A 22,861-nucleotide genomic window follows, 5' to 3' on the forward strand; every position below is an offset into this window, starting at 1 on the left:
ATGGCCCTGGGAAATTTGGAGTCAGGATTACGATCTCCTCGTTTGCTCAAAGGAAATCTGCGGACTCTTTGAACTTCTGTCTCCCAATTCCAATTTGCGAACTCAGGAAAGGCAGCACACGCAACACCTTAATCATAAATGTTCTAATATCTCCACTCTCAACCCCTTCTTCTATCCCCAAAAACCGTAGGTAATTTTTCCTCAGCCTATTCTCAAAATCCTCCAGTTTCCACATGACATCTGTTAGTTGTCCACCTTGGGTGACTACATGATCTTTCAGAGCCGCCATCTCTCCCTCTACCACTGAGGTTCGATTCTCAACAGTGTTCAGTTTCTCTTCTATTTCAGAACACGATTTGGCTATCTACCGGACCGTGACCTGTAATTGTTTGATGGCCACTCGGGCTCTTCGACTCTCTGCCCGTGTCTCAGTTTGCAATTCTGCATTTTTGTATCTGTACTAGCCATATTGTTTGCCTGCTCATCCGGGCAATTTTCACTCGCAGATAGATTAAGAGTCAAAGCCATATCACTGGGGGCCTTAAGATGGTGACAATCTGATTCCTGAGTTATCCCACTTGAGCGTCGCTGCAGGAGAGTCCGCAACACCAACTGTGCCGGTTCTGGATGGTGCAGACGTTGCGGCTGTACCGTAGGTCCCGCTGAGGGGGACAAACTATCAGCCAGACTCTCAGCCTACGAAGAGCCACTACCGCCCTCCTCGTTCAAATCAAATCCGCTGCTCGCTGCTTCTGATTCTTCCGTCAGCGAATAGAATTTATCTCCCCCATCCTTTAGCCAGTCACAGTTTCTTCCATAATTCTCCACTTTTTCGATCTCCGATGAACAGTTTTTATCCACATCATCCCCTGTGGCAGCTCCTGTCCTTTCCTGCGCTGTCCTCTTTCTGACGCAAAATTCAGGACAGCCTTCAATCAAGCTTTGGGTTTCTTTGCCCTTTTTTGCTCTTGTATATTGCTCTTATATATTGTTGTGAGCAATGAGATGATCAGACCGCCTTGTTTTCTGCTCCGGCTGCTTAACCTCACTCATCTGCCCCTCACCACAGTCTTGTGGGTTTTTAGAGCCCAGGCTGTTCTCACATCTGTGCATAAGCCCGTTCCCCCATGACTTGCCCCCCCCTGAAACTTCCGTAGTGATGGGGGGGTCCTTAAGTATGGAACCTGGATCCTCATAAGCCAGAAAGTCCATTATACTTGGTTGTATCTTACTCTGCAATCTGTCTCTTGGCTTATTATCGGGCTGGGCACCTCTGAGTTGATCCTTCCCATCTCTCACGGCCCCGGCGCTGATCTTGCAACCAGCTTTTGTTGACCCCCACAGAGCCCATTTCCCGACGGAATGGCCATCACTGCCCTCTTTTGCCATACGTGCCTGGCGTACCGTTTTGTCTGCCACATTTCTTACACTTTTGGGTGCCATTTCCAACTGCATAAACCAAGGCAGAGACCAGGCTCTAAACAATTCACCAATGTTTTGAACCAATGTTCGCCAATGCTCAACTTCTCTCTTAAGCAATTCCACTGCTTCTTTTAATGTTCCGCTAAGTATCCATATCGGTCCTAACCTGGCCCCTCACACAATGTGCCTTTAAATCCACCCTGCATTCAATTGTCTTTATGTTGCTTAATACATACCTCCACAGCTTATGTTTTGGCAAAGGTGTAGTTATTGTTGTGGAAAGAAAACACGCAGTCAAACAAAAGAGGGTTTACCGTCAGGCGCCGGCGATATACATCCTACTCGCCGCGCTAACTCCTCTGTGTAGCCTCCTTGTAACCATATCGCCAAGCATCTCAAAACATCTTCCAGGTCAGGGGTACCGCTGGCGGCATCCGAGGAGGGGAGGGTTGCGGAGAACACAAAAGCGGAGCTCATTCCAGCGCGGACGCGCTCCCCGTGCTCCGGCGTCCATCCTCGCGTCATCCAGGGGGAGGGGCTGAAAACCGTTACCCAGCAACCATTTTGCTCCCACTGAGAGTCGCTTATTTCCAGGTGAAAGCTTCAGAAAGAAAACAAGTGTGCCAAAGGTCAGCAACACAAACACCAGAGTCTGGAAATGTGTTAATACGGCTGCCAACCTGAGGTCCATTTCAAAGCACTTAAAAGCCACGATGACAAGCAGCTTCATGTTGATCTGGAAGCAAAGGTCTGGACCTCAAATATGGATGCCTCTGTTACATATGACCGCAACTTTTCCATCAAATGGTACGAGTTATGCAAGCCCCTACCAGCTCCATGTGCATTTGAGGAGAGGTTTCAATGTTGTGAATGATCCTTGAAATCAAAACTCCCCAACCTCATAGTCTATTCAAATCATCCACTAATACCGATGCTAGGTTGTTCCTTGAGGTAATGTATCAATACGATACCAAGTGAGATCCACAACACCCTGCAAATTATGCTCTCGTTCTATCACCTCTACATACTGAATGCTCATCAGAGCGAATGGGATTCTGGTCTCTGATGCAGTGATATAGGTGACACAGATTGGCATGCTCGGGTTGGGTATGGTCAGTTCACTCTTAACTGAAGTTCACCCTAGCCACAACACCTTATGCTGCAATGATCCTAAAGTGTTACATGAACCTTCAAATGCTGTAAGATGCAGCTGAACCCATATGAGGGACATGATGGTGATTTTGTAAATGTAGATGAGGATGGTATATTCGGGCATAACTAAAGCACTGAGAACCACAAATGGACAAGTGTGAGAACAAAATGACTTTTTCTAGACCTTCCAATGGATGGCATGGGAATCAATCAGATTGGAGAAACTACTGAAGAAATGGGCATAATAAAAGATTCTGCGTATAGTGAGGGCCTCGTGCTTTCGGATTATGGCTGCCACACTGTTCCACACAAACCAAATGATTTTAAAGCAGCAAGAAACACTAAATAAATAAATTACTTCCTGGATGTTCCTGGGGGGGGGGGGGGGATCAACTGACAATCACCAGCTAGAAATCAAGAAGGCCTTTGTCTCAGTTAGCTGGGATAATATCCATAATTTACTGCAGTAGTTTGGCTTTGAGTCGCATGTCAAGTAATTGGTGTGCCTACCTTATAAGGAAGTTTGTCAACCTAGTTAGAACTGGTTGAGTTTTAGAGATGAATTGTTACAAAGAGTGGGTGCTATGGTTGCTTTCTGTCCTCACACTGGCTACAGAGACACAACTGTAAAACAAGTGGCATTTGCATATACAGAGATCACAGTATGGAAAATGCAAGGGTGGCCTCCTGGCGCCAATGGTTTTTAGATGGCCAGATATTTCTGAAATAACCCTAAGTACCCCAAAAGTGGAAAGTGTTTTATCCTCATGTATTGAGATATGTTTTAGAGTGCAGCCAATGTGCATTTTGCCCCACAGTGGTGCATTGACCTAGGGCTTTTTCAAGGCTGACAGTTAATATAGAAAATGATTAGGAGAAAATGTTCTAGTCATATTACAATCAGAATAAACTAAATTAGTATAGGCAAAAATTAAAAAGAATTGCAAAAAAAGTGGTGTGAGCAAGTAAAATAATTTTGAAATGACAAGGCATATAAATCATATAAGCAAACAATTAAACAGATACAAAAGCGATTTCTTAAAGCAAACTAATATAAATTATAAAAGAGATAAAGGGGATCAAAAATAAAAAAGAAGAAAAAGGCCTTCAGTTACACATGTACTGGTGTATCAAAAGACATGCAGATACACAGGTATCTCTCTAATGTCTATCCTGAGTGATCACTACTTATTATTGCACTTAACACTTATTTTATATACAGGATCTATTGACTAATTGTGTATTTGTGCCACTAATTTAAGTATTGGAACTCCAAGAATCCCCCCTTATCACTCTTAGAAAACTCACAGTAGGTAGAATACAGCATATTGCACCACATTATGCAGGTAATATAATTTACATGCAGGACATAGAGGCCACACTAGATGACATATAATTTTTTTTAAATGTTATATAACTACAGCACTTCACATCAGTTGAAGAACAACCTATCCGTTTTGAGTGGGTCTGCACAAAGAGTCACAAAGTAAATTACTCATCACCAAGTGCTCTGATTATTTTATTTGCTAGTTACCAGGGTGTGTGAGGGATGAGGTGAAGAGGATGAATAATTCCACTAGATTCTGGATTATCACAGTTGGAAGTATGTAAAGTGGAGATCCTATGGTGGATACAATACTTCTTTTGTGCATCTCTTACAAGGCACAACCATGGCTCACATTCTTCTTTACACCTTTGCCCAGACAATCCCAAAAGCCATCTCTAAAGTAATTGCCATATGTTTAGACTCTCCAGAACATTCATGGTAGACCTCAGACCTGCAAATTCTTCTGAAAAAAATACTGGCCCATACACATTTTTCCCTGAACACTTAATTGCCATACCTAGCTATACAACTCATTATGCAGAAATTTCTCTCCCAGGATCCTGAAGTTTTGGCCAGATTCCATGGGCATTTTACCTTATCTTAGAATTAAGTACGGATAGCCTGTTTGATAAAAGATCTTTCAATATCTGCACAAGAGGGTGCATTAATGAGACCCTGCCATTTTCTGCTAAAAATGCATTTGGCTTATTCTGCCCCTTCTCTCTCACTCATACCATTGTGAGGTCAGAGACTGATTTACTGTAACAGTATAATTTTCGGTCTGGCAGAAACTGTTATGTCAGGTTCACGGATACCAAAATGTAGATGTATAACTGATAACTTAATAATGATGGTGTGACCATATATCTCCTGTGGTACAGCAACTTCATGATTTACTGACCAAACAACTTGTCAAATTTAAAAGCCTTTGTTTCTATAGCTGGGTGATTTTGCAAACTCTCCATTTAAGAGAATACATACTGGGAGAAGAGCATTCAGTATCCAAGTGCTCAACTTTGAAACTCCCGGACCTATTAGTTCTATTCTACAAATACACCTAAATTTCGACAAAGCTGAACTTCTGGCGATCTGCAGATTAATGGTCTACATAACTTTTCCGTTACTGAGCATGTCCTCTTGTTTTAGGCCGTTTAGTACCACAACGTCTAGGGGTATTTGCAAGTCATAAATGACAATGCATACTCCAAATTATTTTTGGGACTCCCAGCAGGCAACCATCCAGACTGATTTGGGATACAAAAGAAAATCATGTGGGATGGCAAACTTGAAAAGTGCCACAGCAAAGGGGTGCTCTGGAAGACCCAGACCATGAGATGTAATAAATATTGTTGCTGTTATAATGTAAAGTGTTCTGGGTAACAGGGAGTTTTGAAGAAAGGATGGATTCTGAATTTTTGGTTGAACTCATGTTAATCCATCTCTGAGGATTAGTGCAGCAAGCTTGTAGGGGTTGGAAGGCTTGACCAGGTGCTAGTTATTTTTTCTATAGTCTAAATTTGAAACCCCTATAAAGCGGAGCATGGAATATTAGACAAAATCGACAGTTAATCACCAAGAAAACCTAAAAATGGAGTGAGATGCCATTCTCAAGTGTACGTACCTATTTCTAGGAAGATATGTGTATGGTATTAAACGTGGTAAAGCAGATATGGAATTGAAGTGAGCCACATCTTCACCTGCATGAAGGTATGGGTATGAGCTAACCAAGTATAGATATTTCTACTTCCACTGGCATCACTATCTGCTATGCTGGTACTCTATAAAGACCGTAAAGAGAACTAAGTACTATCCCGAACAACCACTGATGCTTCACAGAATATGGTAGATTTCAGAAAACTATGGTTTGCAGATCTGAGAGTTAAAATCTGCAAATAGGTGTGAGCTAGAGTATATGAACCAAAGATTCCTTGAGCATGGGCTTTAAGTCTTTTAAGTTTAGAATTCAACACAGAAACAACTAGATGTCAATAAAAACATACTGATTCGAACCTGACTTGCTGGGTGCCTCAGACTGCCACATAACTGGCAAACATGATTCAAGATGGTGGACTTTATCTTGTGATTTGATGGATGGGTCTGTTTGAAGTCAAACTATGCAGGATGGGATTCACGTCAGACGAAAACCTTAAGGTGCAGACTTTTTAATGACTGTTTGATGAAGTATGTTCCTGTGAAGCTTGGGATTGAACTTGTGGAAAAGGCTTTTTGAGTGGCTGCATGTTCCAACTTTACTTTGCCAGCATTATGGAAGCATTTTGGCTTCATTTTCACTGAGGCACAAAACCCATGATTTGTTAGACACTGCACATTAGAACTTTTTGTGCTAAGGCTGGTCCATCAGAAAAATCCCACTCTCTGGACACGTCTAGCTGCTAGCGACTGAATTTAGAAATTGGGCCTCGCTCAACTGAATGTGACTGCTGCCAATTAATTTGAATCTCCCACGTCATACACAGACTCATTCAGCCACATTGCATGGAAATGGGAATTCACAAAGGCAGTTATGTCCTTTCTCTTTCATGGATGGGGTATCACAGCCTTAGGCTTTTTTACCTCCAGTCACAATCACCAATGTTCTCTTTTCACATCCTGAAAAGTGGATGCGCCTACTCTTTCCTTGGGGTGTGTGTTTCCGCTGAAATGCAATATAGAAGGGTTCTTGGATATTCTATGAGCTTTGTGGGACTACAAACTGATTTTGTTTCTCGGTCACTAGAAGTGGAGCAGCTTCTTTAATTGTAGATCTGTCACTATACTCTCATAGAAGGAATTTGTTTCACCACCCCTCCAGAAGATGCTTGAACTTGGAGCCCTGATTTCTGGGATCTGAACCTATGGTCAAATAAATCTGGCTGAGGCCCATTTACTTAAATCTTCATATGAGCCTGAAGGGAAGCAACACAGACACATCAATAAGAGCATGTTACTCAACGTATACACGTACTTGCAGTATCTAATCTCACTATTTACAGGCAAGCCCCCTCACAATTATCCTGTGTGGACCACCGAGATGTAGATGGAGAGAAAAACACTAAGATGATGGCAGCAAGTGGCCTGAAACTGGGGACAGAAATCTTTGCACATGCAACACAGCTTTTAATCAAAATAGAACACAATGTCCGATTTAAAATGGCACTGGCCCAGAGGGTGGAAACGGATCCAAATTAGTGAATTGTTCCCAGCCTTGACATGAAAACCATGGCTCTTTCAGAAAGTTAAATTGCTCCTTCCAATACAGGTCTATTGTTCAGACCTTTCCACCTCTTTCCCTCTTACAAAATTAAACCTTTCATTGACACCTCTCTTAGTCGACCAAGGTCAGGATAACTATATTAGTTTATAAATATCACAGAGATTTGAATTCTCCTATTATTGTTCTGACTAGTGCTGTGTGCAGCTACCAGTAAACAGCTTATTCTTTCACTCATAAATTTAATAAACACAAAAATCCATTTATTAAATTTTTTGTTCTGCTAACTTCGTTTTTATTTATACAAAACATGTCAGTGGAAGTGGGCATTGTCAGAGTTCATCTCTACATTATCGCCACACATGTGTATGTACCATCACATATATGTGTAAACAGCACTTTTTAGGTCGCAGCCTACCAACAACACAGCTGTCACGTATGCAAAAGACATCTTGGGGAGTTTCAGAAAGTTTACCTTGGAATGCATTCTGCCTATTGCCTACCATTGGATTTGTGTTTTGTAACTCACATTTTCTTGCTTTCCATTTGCTGACTTAGGCTACAAGGGTTCACTTCAACCCTCCCAATACCAAAACATTATTTACTAGTATCCTTCTGAGAGCTCCCTTTCTTTAAACAGGCTTGTAAATCTTTTTCTTAGCTCGTCACATATCGTGCATTCAAAGAATAAGGTCAAATGTCAGTGGCGGTCTTCCAGGGGTGGTATTTTACTTGGGGGATGAAAGAGTTTTTTTCTAGCACATGACATCCTGTTCTTATCTCGTCAAATTTGCTGTGCATTCAAAGACCGAGGTCAAATTCCACGCACTGTCTTCCAAGGACACTTGTTTACTTTTCCTTCTCTGAATTCAAAGAGAGAGGAATTTACATGACAATTTTATGGATACTCAGGGTACAAAAGTCAACATTTAAATGAACTGTGTAAGTATTTCAGAATATATCAGAATTATGAACGCACAAATAAAGCACATATTTTGTTATTTCTGAAGTATGCTGAAAACAAATACTTTAATAGGATCAAAACTAACCAAACTGGGTGATGCAATTTCCATACATTTTTGTCTATATACTGTATAGTTGTATTAGTAAACCTGCATGCCCGTGCAAATTAAATGGTCATTTCAATTGAAAATGTGTGTGTCTGTAATGGCAGTGTGATACCACACCATGAATACTCTACGTCACTCTACTATGCGCCACTCAATTCTACTCTGTACCACTCCACAGCACTGGACTCTACTCAGCACCACTTCACTTTACATCGCTCCATACCACTGCATTCTGCAACACTCCACTCTACGTGACTGCAGTCTATGCCACTTCATGCTACGCCTCTCTCCTCTACCCTGTACCACTCTACTCTATGCCAATGCACTCTTCCCCACTCTACTCTACACCACTGCACTTTTCAGCACTGTACACTACACCACTCAAGTCTAGGCCACACCAATCTACAGTGCACAACTCCACGCCGCAGTAATCTACAACACTCTGCAACACTGCACTCTGTGCCACGGCATTTAAATATACTCTACGCCAATGCACTTTTTCTCTGTAACACTCAACGTTATGTCTATGCACTCTATGTCAATCCACTGAGTGCCACTCTAATCTACTCTGCGCCACTGCACTCTACACCACTTTACGCCATCACACACTATGCCACTCTACGCAACTGTACTCTACCCAGCACCACTTCACTGTACTCAATCTACTTTACGCCACTTGCACTTTACGCCATTCTACCCTAACCACTGCAATCTATGCAATGCACTCTACTCCATGTTATGCCGCTCTACTCTACCCTTCATTATTCTACTCTATGCCAATGCACTGTTCGCCACAGCACTCCACACCACTCCAGTCTACATAACTTTACTCTATACTACTATACTCTGAGCCACTGCACTATATGACAAAACAATCTACGCCACTCAACACGACTCCACTCTACTCTTAACCACTCTACTCTTAACCACTGCACTCTACGCCACTGCACTCTCCACAACTGCACTGTATGCCACTGCGCTCTACTCTGCATCACAGCACTCTACACCACTGCTCTCTACGTCACTCAACTCCACTCTTCTCTGCTGCAGTATGACACTCTACTCTGAAACACTGCACTTTCCGTCACTGAACTCTATGCCACTCTACTCTGCACTACTCCACTCTATTCTTCTTCACTCGACAACACTGCACTCTGTCACTGCACTGTATGGCACTATACGCTACTCTGCAACACTATGCTACTCTACTCTACACTCTGTGCCACTTGACTTTACTCTGCACTCTATGCCACTGGACTCTGTCCTACTTGACTCTACGCCACTGCATCACTCCACTCTGTGACAATCCATTCTAATATACACCATTGCGTTCTACAGCGCTGCTTTTGCGACGATGAATTCACTGCCATTGTACCCAATGCCACTGCACTCAATTCCACTATACTCTGCAACACTCTATATACTCGACACCAGCTCACTCTATGCCACTCCAGGGTATGCCACTATACGCAACTCCACACTGTGCCACTCCATTGCATGACACTGTCTGTCACTCCACTCAACACTTTGCCATTCCACTTTACAACACTCCACACCACTTTTTTCCATGCCACTAACTTTTAGCCATGCTGAATAACCGCCACGCTGGAGTACAACATAGCTAAACCATTGGTAAAGCCAATAGCTCTGGCACAGACGAGACCTATTGGCTTTGTCAATGCTTGTTAAAATGGAAGGTGCAATAAATTAACTTAACCTGTGCTACATATGCTCAGCACAGCCAACTCCAGTATGCATGATTATTATTCCACGCCTGGTTCCAGATGGTAACTTTGTGAGGGTAAACTGTACTGTGCTATAGCAATGAGTGCCTGGAAAGTTGAGATTTTAGGGAGAAAAAAGCAAAATAGACCCTACTCATGACAATTTGAGCTATCTGTCAGAAGCATGCCAGCAGATGTTATGTATATTCAGAGCTTCTCTACTCAGCATACACTACAAAAAAGTCATGCTCACTAACTTTTGTAAAGAACCACTGGCTTTTCTGAGGAACCAACAGTGTTTCCATTTGTGTGGGAAGCACTTTGTTTCAAAAGTCCTTTTTTATTCACACGCCACAAGAATCAGCCCTACTCCAGTGTGTTAAATTGTCAGTCAGTCAAATCATCACTTGATTAAGGGTGGGTGAAGCAGGAGGAGACCAAAGATATTCATGACCCAAGATATGCAATTACAAATTTGAAAATGTCTTGATTGAAAGAGTCTGAGCAGGATAATGGAGATCTTTAGAAGATAAGCCTTAAGTGGATAAACGACACTGTAATTGCCCATTTGCCTAGATTAAAAAGTATCAAACTTCGTGAAGAAAGCACCTAACCATGAAAGCAGTCTGACTTGTGCTGGGAACCCATTTCGCTCAATGAGAGCTAGATAAACAAAGTATTCCAGCCTGGTACAAGTTCTTAATATCGTGATGCTGTGAGGAAGGCATGTGGCTAACAATACAATTAAATTGCCTTACTTTAATAAATATGTAGGATTCTTGGAAATCTTCTGGAGAAACATTAACCTAGTAGTAAACATATAAACATGTCACGTTAGCCAAACCAATCTTTTCAAGGGATACGCCTTAATATTTTCTATTCTTCTTAATTTTAGCTATGGGAGGGATTAGGAATTTAACACATAGTTTAGAAAGAATGGTTTACCATATAATATATTCTGTAATCACTGCAGTCGTTGGCATGCAATCCCTATGAGCCTACGTGCTCCAGTGCAGGAGCAATACTAACAATATTTGAGTTTTTAGGGGTATACAAACTTATTAAATAAAACATAACTTTCTTACTTTTCATGGTGCCGTCCTCTTCTTCCTCACTGTTTATTACCATTGTTCCCAGCTGCTGTTCCAGTGTGCCATCATGCTCGATCATGGTACCAGCGCCACTGCTTGGCATGCTTGATGGTCGCATCGTCATCATGTCACCCTTCGCATGTACCATGGTGCCAGAATCAGTCTCATCTTCTTCCTGGAGATTGACAGGACACAAATACAGATCAGAACTCAAAAAAAAAATTTAAAAAATCTATATTTTACATATATTACCAAGTGGGGGTCGCCACTAGGTAGTTATAGTTAGGACCTAGTTTCTTTAGAAAAAAGGTTTTGTCTTGCTAATAACTTTGGCGCTATTTGATTAATCTTCACGAACTTTTCCAAAAAAAACAACAATGGTCACTTAAGCTGCTGTCCGGAAAGTTTTGGGGTGATCCATCAACCGGGGTCCCTAAAACATATTTTCCCCATTCATTTTTCTATTTGGATTCTGAACAGCAATATCGCCGGAACCACTGGATGGAATTACACCAAATTTGGCAGAAAGTTAGCTCTTGGTCCAGAAAGAGGCCTTTTTGTTATTTGGTGTAAATCCATTAAGTAGTTTTCTAGTTATTGAAGGTAAATCAAATTTGTATATATTGGACCACAGGTCCTCCTTGGATCCTCCTCGGATAATCCACGGATTCGGAGGAAAAGCAAGGCCTTGAATGGCTGGCTGCAACCTGACAGAAAAGTTGCGGCTGCCATTTTGTTTCTTGTATTGCCTTGGGGGGCGGGGGAAACAGTGTAAAACATATAAAGGGTCAGAATACAAGTATCTTGCCCCACAGGACACATGGAGGGATCACTCATGGGGAAAAATTGCCCTTTTTCCACCCAATCCGCGGATTTGAGGATCCTCCTCGGATCCTGGGGAAAAGCAAGGCCCTGATTGGCTTGCTGCAGACTGATACAAACAGGTGCGTTAAAAAACTATAGAAATTTACTGAAAAAAAATAAAGGTTACAGCAGAGGTGCCTAATCTCTTCTACAGGCTGAGCTACTTTAGATCAATAAACAAATCATCCAGAGCTACTAACAAACATAACAACCTTTACAGTAGATACCAAATCAGACATGGTCATCAGAATATTTCTATTACATTTGCATTCATTGATTCAAACACAAGAACTCCCACACTTGAGATACTCTGCTTTTACTTTCCAGGCAGGGCTTACACACACAATGTGACTAAAACTACCAACGCCCACTGCAGAAGGCGGCTATGCTGCATAGTGATTTGTTATGCTGCAGGCTTCATGCTGTCAGTCTCGTTGTGTGTGTTTGTGCATTGGACCCTGCCATTGGTTAGGTGGGCTTGTACTTGAAGAATCTACAACTCAGTGGTGTACAAGGCAGCTCCGTTAAGCTCCAGATCTTTTTAATCATATACCAGGGTAGACTCCAAGTCGAGGAGTTACATTTGGCAGCTGGTGTGCTACTGGTAGCTTCCGAGCTACCCCTTTGGAGACCCCTGTGTTCCAGAGACGTTATAGTTCAGCTGATGTTTTACCCATACTAAACCATAGAAAGCCTTCAGGGCCAAAAAGGCGCTTTTTAATAAAAGGCATATTGAGCACTGCCTGCTGGATTTCTGGTTTAAAACCAGAGGAATGTAGCCATGCGTGTCAGCGTACAATGATGGCAGTATTTACGCTTCTAGCTGCTGTATCTGCAGCATCAAGGGCAGAACATATTTGATTGTTGCTTATGATTTGACCCTCTTCACACAATCTGTTGTGCCCTTTTTTGGTGTTCCTTTGGGAGGTGTTGTAGGAGTTCCTGCATCTCGTTTCAGTGAGTTCTATCATACCTTGCTGGCAAGGCTTGCGAGTTTGAAATTTGCCATTGGTTGGCAGCCTGTGTCGCTACCCTCTTGCTAGCAGCATCACGTTTTCTACTCTCCTAGTCAGGGGGAGGAGCAACCCCTGACGACTGGCTATTAGCCCTCTTTCTAGCCGCACTTACTACCACTGAGTCTGGAGGAACTTGGTGGGTAATATAATCAGGGTCTGTAGGAGCAGGTTTATATTTTTCACACTGCGTTGTGTTATCACCCTAGCTTTGACTGGCTCACTGAATATTTGATCTGCATGTTTAATCATGCCAGGTAGCATTGTGAGGCACTGATATTTTGAGTGTGTGGAGAATAGTGTGTTAAAGAGAAAATCCTCTTTGAGGAGTTCAATGTGCATAGGCACCCCATGGTACGCTACTGCCCTGGAAATAACCTGCGTGTATGCAGTAGTGTCCTCTGGTGGAGAAGGCTTAGACGGGTATAAGTCCGGGTCATTGTCAGGAATTGGATCTGGATCATAGAGATCCCAAGGATCAACCGTATCACCATGTGAATATTGGGAATGAGTTGGTGAAGGCAAAGGGGGTGGGCTAGTGGGTAGTGGGGAAAAATAAAGTTGTGGTGAATGAGGGGGTGAAGTATGGATAGGTAATGGCTTCTCCTTCTGTTTATAAATGTTTGCTGGTGGTGGAGCAGTGTCTAAATGTTCTTGAAAGGCCAATTCTCTCTTGGTCTGTAGAGGAGGTGCAGTAATTATTCTGCCAGTCTCTCTATGGATGTGAATCCTTGACTGTCTTTCATCCATAATATCAAGGATAGGTTGGATCTCAGTGTCCTCAGAAACATGATCAGAAGGTCTATAAGATTGTTCATCCAATGATTTTAAGCTCAGTTTGAGATGGCTCGAAAGTCCTTGCTCTTCTGAATAGTAAGATTTTTTCGCCTCCGAAGATGGTCGTTTTTTCGGGCCCGAAAATACAGCCGGTTGTTTCCGCTCCGAAGCAGGGCATCGAGGCTTCGACTCCGAGAAGTGAGGATGCTTGCTCGAGTCGGAAGTAGAATTCTTGATGGATTTACTCGACTCCAAAACCAACGGAGGAGTGGCCTTTTTTGACGCCGAAACCGAAGGTCGTGGATGAGAGCCTTTTTTTGGGTCGAACCATGGCTGTCTGGCAGTGGTGTACCCAAGGCCTTTGAGGATTTTTTTTTTTAATAAGTGGGCGTAGGGGCAGACTTACTCATGTGCTGACCAGCAGTGATAGGCCTATCTTCTTCCGATTCTTCTTCGGAGTCGGTGTCCCTGATGGAAACCACCGTCTACACCTGTTCCTCCTCCATGGTGTTGAGATGTTCCGTACTCTCCCCGCCATTTCCAATCTTCTGGCTCTCCGATCACGCAGGGTCTTCTTGGATCAAAACTACCGACAGGCCCCGCAATCCTCTACTTTGTGATCGGGAGAAAGACACAGATTACATACGAGGTGTTGATCTATGTAGGGAAATTTCGCGTGGCATCGCGGACAAAATCGAAATGGAGTCCGAATCATCAGGCTCTGATGTGGTAGGCACGAACAGGCCCGAGTCGGGGGCACGTGCCCAGAAGGGTGAAATTTAGTTTCCAACTGTACAATCGGTGCGAGGCTAGGTGGAAACTCAATCGAAACAATACCGATGAATAAGAGAGTTTTCTAAAGTTTCCGATTCAAAATCACGGAGCGAGAGGAAACACGTCCAAACCAGACAGTGGAAAGAAAACAATCTAACAATGGAGTTGATGCCCATGCGCTGTATGACCCAGAGGAGGAGTCGCTCGATCCTGTGACTGCTAAAAAACCTCCAAGAGGAAAAACAACTTGTAACACTCCAAGCCTAACACTAGATGGCAGAATAATGCATAGCACGTGTATCTGCAGCTACACATGCCATCGAACATATGTATATATATATATTTTTTAATTGCCATACTGTAAGTTTTTGCTCAAAACTATAATTAAAAATCTGAGAAACTGAGATCCTACATTTTACTGAAAAACTGAGAACCAATCTAAGTGTTTCCATAGGGAAACTTTCAATTTCAGTTTCCAAAATAATTCTACTGATAATCATACAGGATTTTTGGTTTGCAAGAAAAACACTGTTATTGTGCAGTTATGTTTTGGTAGCTAGTTTTGAAGTGTGCCTTAGTCTCTTCATCAGGTGTTTATCCCAATGAAAAGGATCAATTTGGTGGTGTAAGGAATTCTGCTTGTACAGTGTTTGAATCAGCAGCCAGAAGGTTATGGCAGTTTAGTCCCACTTCATAGTAGGCATATAGCTACGAAATGAGGCTTATGCTAATGATTCTATGAGATGAGGCTCAAATATAGTATAGTGCGTGCACTAGCTGGAAAGAAGCATTATTTTTCTCAATGTAAAAGTGATAAAGAGGCCATGAAATACTTTAAAATCCAGAGCCATACAGCAACTAGGACTCGAGAAACAAACAGAACTTTGCTTGGTAGTAAGGTCTTGTCTCCCCAAGAGCTTAACAGGAGACTATGAGAAATGGCCCTGAACCCAGCAGTTTGAGGTGGTAAAACAACAGTTACCAGGGAAAAGGGAGTGGAGGGGGTCAGAGGTGACCTTTCCTGACATGATGCGACAGCTTATACCAAGGGTAATTGCTGCAGATATGGCAGGCTGATAAGGGGGGGGGGGGGGGCTGGATGCCACACAAATCATTTTACTGTGAAGTGCGCAGATCTTTTTGACTATTTAGCCAAATGGTTTAATACTTACTTCAATCAATATACACTTTTAGCTAGATGTACAAACATCTTTTGAAGTCGAAAACCCTGCTAATAGCCTTTCCCAGTTGTAAAAGGGATTTTGTGACCCTTTCCGAGTAGCACATAGGATAGGAGTTGTCGTGAAAAAGGTGTCACAGTCCTAATGGCGCAACTAGAACCAGCTAATTTTCAATCATGCTCAAGGTTCCGGTGGAGTCCTTTTGTATATAAACAACTGGATCCTGCTTTTATCCAGAACAAAAGTTATCACAAGTGCTTGAGCCCGTTCTAGCGGTATATACGTACTCATTTGAGGGGAAGGCAACTACCACTAATTGTGGGTAAGGTGTCATCCTCTAATGTATTAAAATATCTGTGCTGTAGAAGGAGATTATGCAATGGGAGAATCCCAGATTGGGATCCTGCACAACTGTGGCATATAGATATGTTAATCAGGAGGAGGGACATGGGCGTATCCACTTCTCTCTCCTGAGATGTCTACGCATTTTTTCGGGCTTCCCAGCTTGACCTAATTGCGTGACCCGATGTTAATATTTTATTTCACAGTGCTTCATTTTTCCTCATTGTATTTGAAAGCACTTTCATATATGTGAGCTCATGGTGTGCGCCAAGCAAGCACCTCTATTTTATCCGATTATATACATTAGATTGTTGTAACATATTTAGGAATCTGGGCCACACATCAGGGTGCACATGGTAACTGACTTGCTTCTTACTCCACTGGTGGCACAATGTCACCTCACTAAACATGCCTGCTATGTTCAAACACAACGACACTGTGGCGTACGTGAGGAAATGTTGCACTTTTTAAAAATGCGTATATTTTACACAAGATCTATCCCACAGGTGCATCAAATTGCCTGAGATGTCAGTATCTGGAAGAAGATTTTTCTACATGTGGGTGCAAGGTAATACAAGAGTACTGGAAGAAGGTCACTCAAATAGTGGCCTTTTAACAATGATTACAATGCTTCAAGGTTTTCACTACGAAACTTCAAGGTGTTCACTATCTTCCGTTTATTTCTGAGTGCACCTGTTTTGATGTCGAAAGAAATGAATTTCCCAACGTCCACGTAGCGAAGCCACCTGGGCAGAAGCAGCATCCGAGGAAGCCTAGTATAATCATGCAGCTGACACAAGCAGGCAGCCATAGCAGCATGTGAGGCACCTTCCAGCAGTAGAGAACTCGCTCACTGCCTGAGAAAGCGTGATTCGATACTCCGACCAAAAGCAGGCAGCAAGAAGAGACCATGGGAAAAGCTGATGCTGACTGCTCCTTCAACAACTGGAGCGCCTGAGGCCTTCCCAGATGTTGCCACAATAAGTGGAGCACCAGTGGCTTTGCTGGAGTCAACCAGGCACTAATTTGCGAATGAAAGCTGGTAAGGTGGCTTTTAACAAAGGCAGAGTAGGAGCCGCAGCCTTCATGCGCCCATTACTGTAGCTTCACATCAGCACACACAGACACAGTTGCAGCATTCCATCCTGGTGCTGCTCAACTGCCCCATACAGACCAAGGGCAGTCGAATGGGGATATTCAAAGTAGGAACACATTATGCTAAGGGTCATAGAAGAAGGGTCTGACGGGCACAAGTACACATTGCATCTTCTAACAGACAGGTGCACAAAAGGTTTAGGAACAGCTATGGTGAAGAGAAAATTCCTGGTGGTTCCAGGAAATCCTTGGTACAATGTCTACTTCTTACCTCACCACTGACCCCCCTGTTGGACAAAGTCTACAAAGAACAGAAAGCTGACTCACCTCTTCTCCACCTGGGGAGTGTGGATGCACGGCACCCCAGGGGCACGTACCACTGGAACAAGGATGAGAAAAATCCAAAACAAAATAAGCCGAAGCGGGAATAGGAGTTAAGTGCTAAACTGCACCTTAGTGAGTGAAATAATCTTTCTAATGGAGACAAAAGATTGTAAGGATGTAAAAAGTGAGAATGAACACTTAAAAATAAACCTATAAGGAACCTTTGAGAAGACATTGTGATTTGGTAATTTAGTTTCACAAGATCCTAGGGTGCAGTTCCATAATATAGAATATTCTAGAAGTGCTGCCAAAAGAAAACTTTCTATCATTGTGGCTATTTCCAAGAGGACCAAAAGGACAATGGTCATTCTATGCTGTGCAATTATGCCCCTATTCAACTCTGTGTGGCCTGCTTGGTACTGCACGTGTTTTTCCGCAAGTGCTCCATGATGTTTTGGAGCCTACTACTATGTGAACACTATCTGAGAATACTTGGCTACATGAAACGCACCTCCAGTCCAGATGCAAGGCCTTTTGTACCTGTGCAAATAGACAATAAGAATTAGCTAGAGGCGAAAACTTGTTCCTCTGAAATTTCTTTGGTGCTTTGCTCATGGTAAACGATTACACGGACCCCCTTAAACACCCAACTCATCACCTGCAGAACACTGCGCAAACCAAAAGCATGATTCTGTACTGGAACACACCTTCTGGAATGATAAAGGCTGTGTCAGGTGATGTAAGTCAGGAGCATGGAAACTATGATTGAACTCGGACCTCACATCCAATTGGTAAAAAAGAAAATAAAACCTCCTCTCCTAACATTACAATCAGTTTGTTGATAATCGAAAGAGAGAGTTTATACATGCAAATGCCTGGTTTAAGGAGCGCAGATTGATACACATCGTAAAAACCCTATTCTTCTAAGCTACAACTATGGGTGGCAGTCACAATGAACTTTCAATGATTTTCATCAAAAACTAAGCTTGCCACAATATCTACTAACTCCTTCCACACACTGAGTAGGACACCTCTCATTTTGTGCTTGACTAGCATAACACCTTAATAAAGGTTATTCACATGCTCAAAATTGGTCAACTCCCAAATCCTTCAGATTATGGTCTACAATCTGCTGGCCATTCATACCTAAATAGTGTAGATTTTATCTTCTCAAGCCTGAAACCCTAGCCATCAACCGCTCCTAATTAGATGTTAAATGGCTTGCACCACTCCTTTCAGCCTACAGATCGTTATTCAGGGCACTGTAAAAAGAATGACAGTGGGTTAACAGACTGCATGGGTATTGTGAGTTGCAATAGCAAGATTAATCATGTGGGAGTCTACCCAAGAGGATTTGTAAGAAAAATGTACTGTGTGCAGCTAGAGACAGTTTCGGATGTACAGATAAGCCTCCAAGATGTGCTAGTTCTCTCAAATGACAGGTACTTTGCAAAATAACATGGGCAATTGGAAAATACAATCACCAATTGTCAAAAAGCAGCAGTGTGGTAACGTTAACTGCTAAGTAGTGGTAATGGCATCATGTCGCAATTTATTTTTTTAATACTCTCAAGATGGCCACTGATGGTGTAATTCACTTCACAGACTATTGTTGCACAATCTACTTGGATACTCTTAAGATGGCCACCAAAGTTGTAATGAATGTGATGACAAAGTGTTCATTTTATATGAAAAAAAATGGAGAAACTGGTGTATTACTCCTATATTTCAAGATGGCTGCCAACATTGCAGAAAATATGCTGATATCACCTTAAGAGGCAATTATTATCCAGATGATCGTCAAAAGGAGAACAACTGAACCAATTCAGAAGCAGTGTTCCTTGCTAAATGCTCATTTCTTCACGAAGACACCGATGGTGAGCAGGAAGCAATATGTTCTATCACAAATCAACAGGTTTTGAGTAATAAGAAGACCATGTCACATGCTCAGGAGTGCGAGGTTAGTATTATTTCAACCCACAACATACCTAGAGTAAATCATCCTGCTCAAATCACCACAACAGGTCTTCATCATCATGATAATCGCCACCAGATTCTACAACCTTGTCATAAGTGCAGCGCTCGGAGTGCATGAGCAGGCCCGGGACATACCAGAAACTCTAAGATAGGATTTGACTTTCAGACTACTGTATGTTTCAGGGGGTGTACAGGACAAGTAAGGACTTAATAGGGGCCCACTCCGTCAGTGGTCTATTGAGTTAAAGAGGACTGATGCTCAAACCAAGAAGGTCTTCTGGGAGCTTCAGAGGTTGGAAGAGCAAAGACTACACAATGGGGGTCTATGTATAATGATGTTTACTGGATTGCTCTATGAATTTGTAGAACAGTGTACATGCAATCTAGAGTGTGCTTATTGGTCTAAGGGTAAACAAGTGAATAGATCCAATATGAGTATTGAGAGTATTGAGAGCCACTGGAAGCAATTTTGATTGTGATGGCAAAATGGAGGCACATTTAAAAAACAAAGTAAACACAGATTTAGATCACCCCAATTGCTCTTGTAACTAAAGATGTTCCCACTAATCACGTACTAAGTAGTCAGGCACAGGACACTTTGAAGCTGCCCTCTCAACATCAATAATTTAAGTCAATGATACCAACTCCGACGTGAAACTGAGAAACAGTGTCCCATTTATTGTAAACCGCAATAACACCTATTCCATGTTGGCAATGAGGGAATATCTAGACTGACATGTAGTAAATCTGGGGTGCATACAGGGTGTTACATTATGATTATTTCTAAGCAAAGTAATGGTTTCTACTTTTTTCCTGAAGGAGCAGAGACCTGAGTGGGAACCTTAACCAGGCCAGCTGCGTGTGCGAGTAGTTTCTAGAGAATATCCTACAATATGTAAATATCCTAACTTGTACATGCTAGAGAATGCAATGTTGTTCTTGGAGAGGTTGGATTGCCACTGGAAAAAAGTACTACCAGATGATGTCCGCTCACCAAACAAAACTGATGGACACATAACACACACAGATATTAGAAACACATTACGCATTTTAAAAGTGGAGATTCTTTTCTGAAAATAGTTTAAATTATGTTCTTTTAGTAACTCACTGAGTTTTCTTCATCCTGGTCTACTTCATGCTTTTCTTCAAGCCGCTTTAACTTGACTTCCATTGCTTCATTAATTAAGTCTTTCAAAATCGATACTCCTTTAGCATTTTTAATGAAGGAATGCTTAAGGAAACACATACAAAAGGTGCATTAATTTACTTGGGATAATAAAAGACATACAAGTGGTTAGCTTTTTTAGGGACATATTAACATGCATGCTTAAATCATTATGATATACTATGTTTTATTAATAGACGAAACCATGCGTTGTAGTTTCAGAGGCCTCAAAACAGAAACACGTTCAATGCTTGTGATGGAAAGAAACAATGCAAAATAATTATTAGTTCCTTAGGAGAACAGATGAGTTGTGTCAGAGAAAACATGTCTTCTACACTATAGCTATTTTGTTGTATCACTACAGGCAGCACAGTACCCCAGACTTCAACATATATTTAGAGTGAGCTTTGGGTTTCCCCTTGTTCATGACAGGAAGGCTGTCTTGTCTACTTCTTTTCTCTGCTTCTGTTTCAAAGGTGTTTATCCATATTCTGGAGCCCAGCTCCAAGGGCACTTAGGTTTCACCATGTTTTTTTTCATTGGTTGCGTGTATACTTACATGTCTGACATAAGGAACGTTTTTCTTCTGCATTCTTTTTTCAAAACGATGTGTGATGTACCACTTGGTGGGAGTGCATGTCCTGCTTCTTACTTTATGTTTCTCTCACATTCACATCTTCCCCCTTTCAGTCACACCACAGTCTCTCTCCACACCCTCAATCATCCTCTATTCCCCGGTGGCCCCACTAACTCTGCATTCCTCTCCCATCTTGGCTTTTACAATGCTTGCATATCTGCACCAGTATTGGAAAAGTCAATTGCAGCAGCCAACCGTCTTGGAAGACTATTTTCTAAACATCCAAAATGGCTGTCACTTTGTGTCTAACATGATCTCCTTTATCATCAACAAGTTTTTAAGCCCACTGAATTTTGAGACCACGGCATACAGGTTTTCTAAATCTAGCTCTTACAATCCATACTACTGAAAGGCTCTAGTGAAGTGATCTTGTGCCATACTCTCTAGATTTCGTTTTTTCATACCAGATCTATGGGTCTTTCTCCTCAGGAGATGGATGTCATGAGTCCTCGGACACTTTTGCTCCACAGCAGTGAACTCTACTCTACAGGAGATGGGAGCTCAACCTAGGTTGACCTACTTTTACGTAGCGTCCCGATGTTTAGGCTCTGACTCAAGTGAAGGCAGATGGCATCTAATCAACAGTCTTGGAGAAAAAACTGTCTTTTTACCCAACTCCAGGGTTTGGAAAGAGGACAACTGAGCTACAGAGAGACACCAGTATCTCGCCACTGACTAGAAAGGTTTTAAGTTGTGACACCATCAGATTCTACTAGAAAACTACACATTAAGTGACTGAAAGTCCGATTCTTAAACATAAAAACATTACACATACTGAAAAGTTCATTTATTGGCTGTCATTTACCTACTGAATGTATCTGAACATCTTACACCAACCTCTGTTTTAGTCCTTGATTGCTCATATTAGAGTTCGAGTGAATCAAAGCTCACGAGAGGATCACAGGCAAACTATAATTGAGTGAACTTTCAGTTTCAGCTAGTGCCTGAGATTCAAGAGGAAATGCAAAACACTTGCTACAGTGACTGCCCAATTATCACGAGCACCGTAGCACTTGGAGAATTGGCCAAAACTATCTCACTCATAGTATTGATACGGATGGCCATATTGTGGGACATTTATTAAAGTTTAGTCTCAATAATATATACATTTACCAGTCACGTATACAACTTCTATGGTTCATTTCTTCTGGTTATTCTCTACTGTTTTGGCCCCAAGTGATTTTCCCCTCTGCAGAGCAATTTTCAGATTTAACACATATTAAACCATCACAGTAATAAGTGATTTTCAGGTAAGAAAGAAAATAAATATATAATTTTTAAAGACTATCATAATCTGAAAGTCCCAGGTCTATACATAACACTTGACGAATAAAAGATAGCAGGGATCTTGGGCATTAATATGGAGCCTTATTTCCTTGAGGTTTACTACCAACACTGCAATACCTGTAAAAGTTGAGTAGCCGTTGCTCTTTGTTCAGGGTTTTTCACCAGGCACTGCTTCACAAAATCTTGGAAATCAGGTGACCAAAGCTCTGGTTTCCGAAATGTTGGAGGTGGATTTGTAGGTATCATAAAAATTGCCTAATGTTGTTACAAAAATGGAAACTAATTATCAAACTTGACATGTTGTTACTTATAAAATTCACCACCACAATAATAAACTTTTCATGGAAATATTCAAACTAACACACACATTTAAGAGAAACGCATTTAGAAATTACCAAAAAGGTCAAAAGAACGAACCTAAATTCATT

General features: G+C 41.9%; 1 protein-coding gene across 3 annotated transcripts in view; it reads right to left on the reverse strand.

The window, feature by feature from the left end:
- The window catches only part of STK4 (serine/threonine kinase 4), a 214,606-nt gene that overhangs the window by 69,121 nt on the left and 122,624 nt on the right, over nucleotides 1-22,861 (reverse strand). For all 3 annotated transcript variants that reach the window (XM_069243539.1, XM_069243538.1, XM_069243540.1), the window contains exons 7-9: nucleotides 22,551-22,688; nucleotides 20,453-20,575; nucleotides 10,992-11,172 (exon numbers count right to left, since the gene is read on the reverse strand). In XM_069243539.1, the coding sequence (XP_069099640.1) occupies nucleotides 10,992-11,172; nucleotides 20,453-20,575; nucleotides 22,551-22,688 (442 nt within the window). The remainder of the gene's footprint in view (nucleotides 1-10,991; nucleotides 11,173-20,452; nucleotides 20,576-22,550; nucleotides 22,689-22,861) is intronic.

This window comes from Pleurodeles waltl, chromosome 7 (genome assembly GCF_031143425.1).
Source record: "Pleurodeles waltl isolate 20211129_DDA chromosome 7, aPleWal1.hap1.20221129, whole genome shotgun sequence".
Classification (NCBI taxonomy): Eukaryota; Metazoa; Chordata; class Amphibia; order Caudata; family Salamandridae; genus Pleurodeles; species Pleurodeles waltl.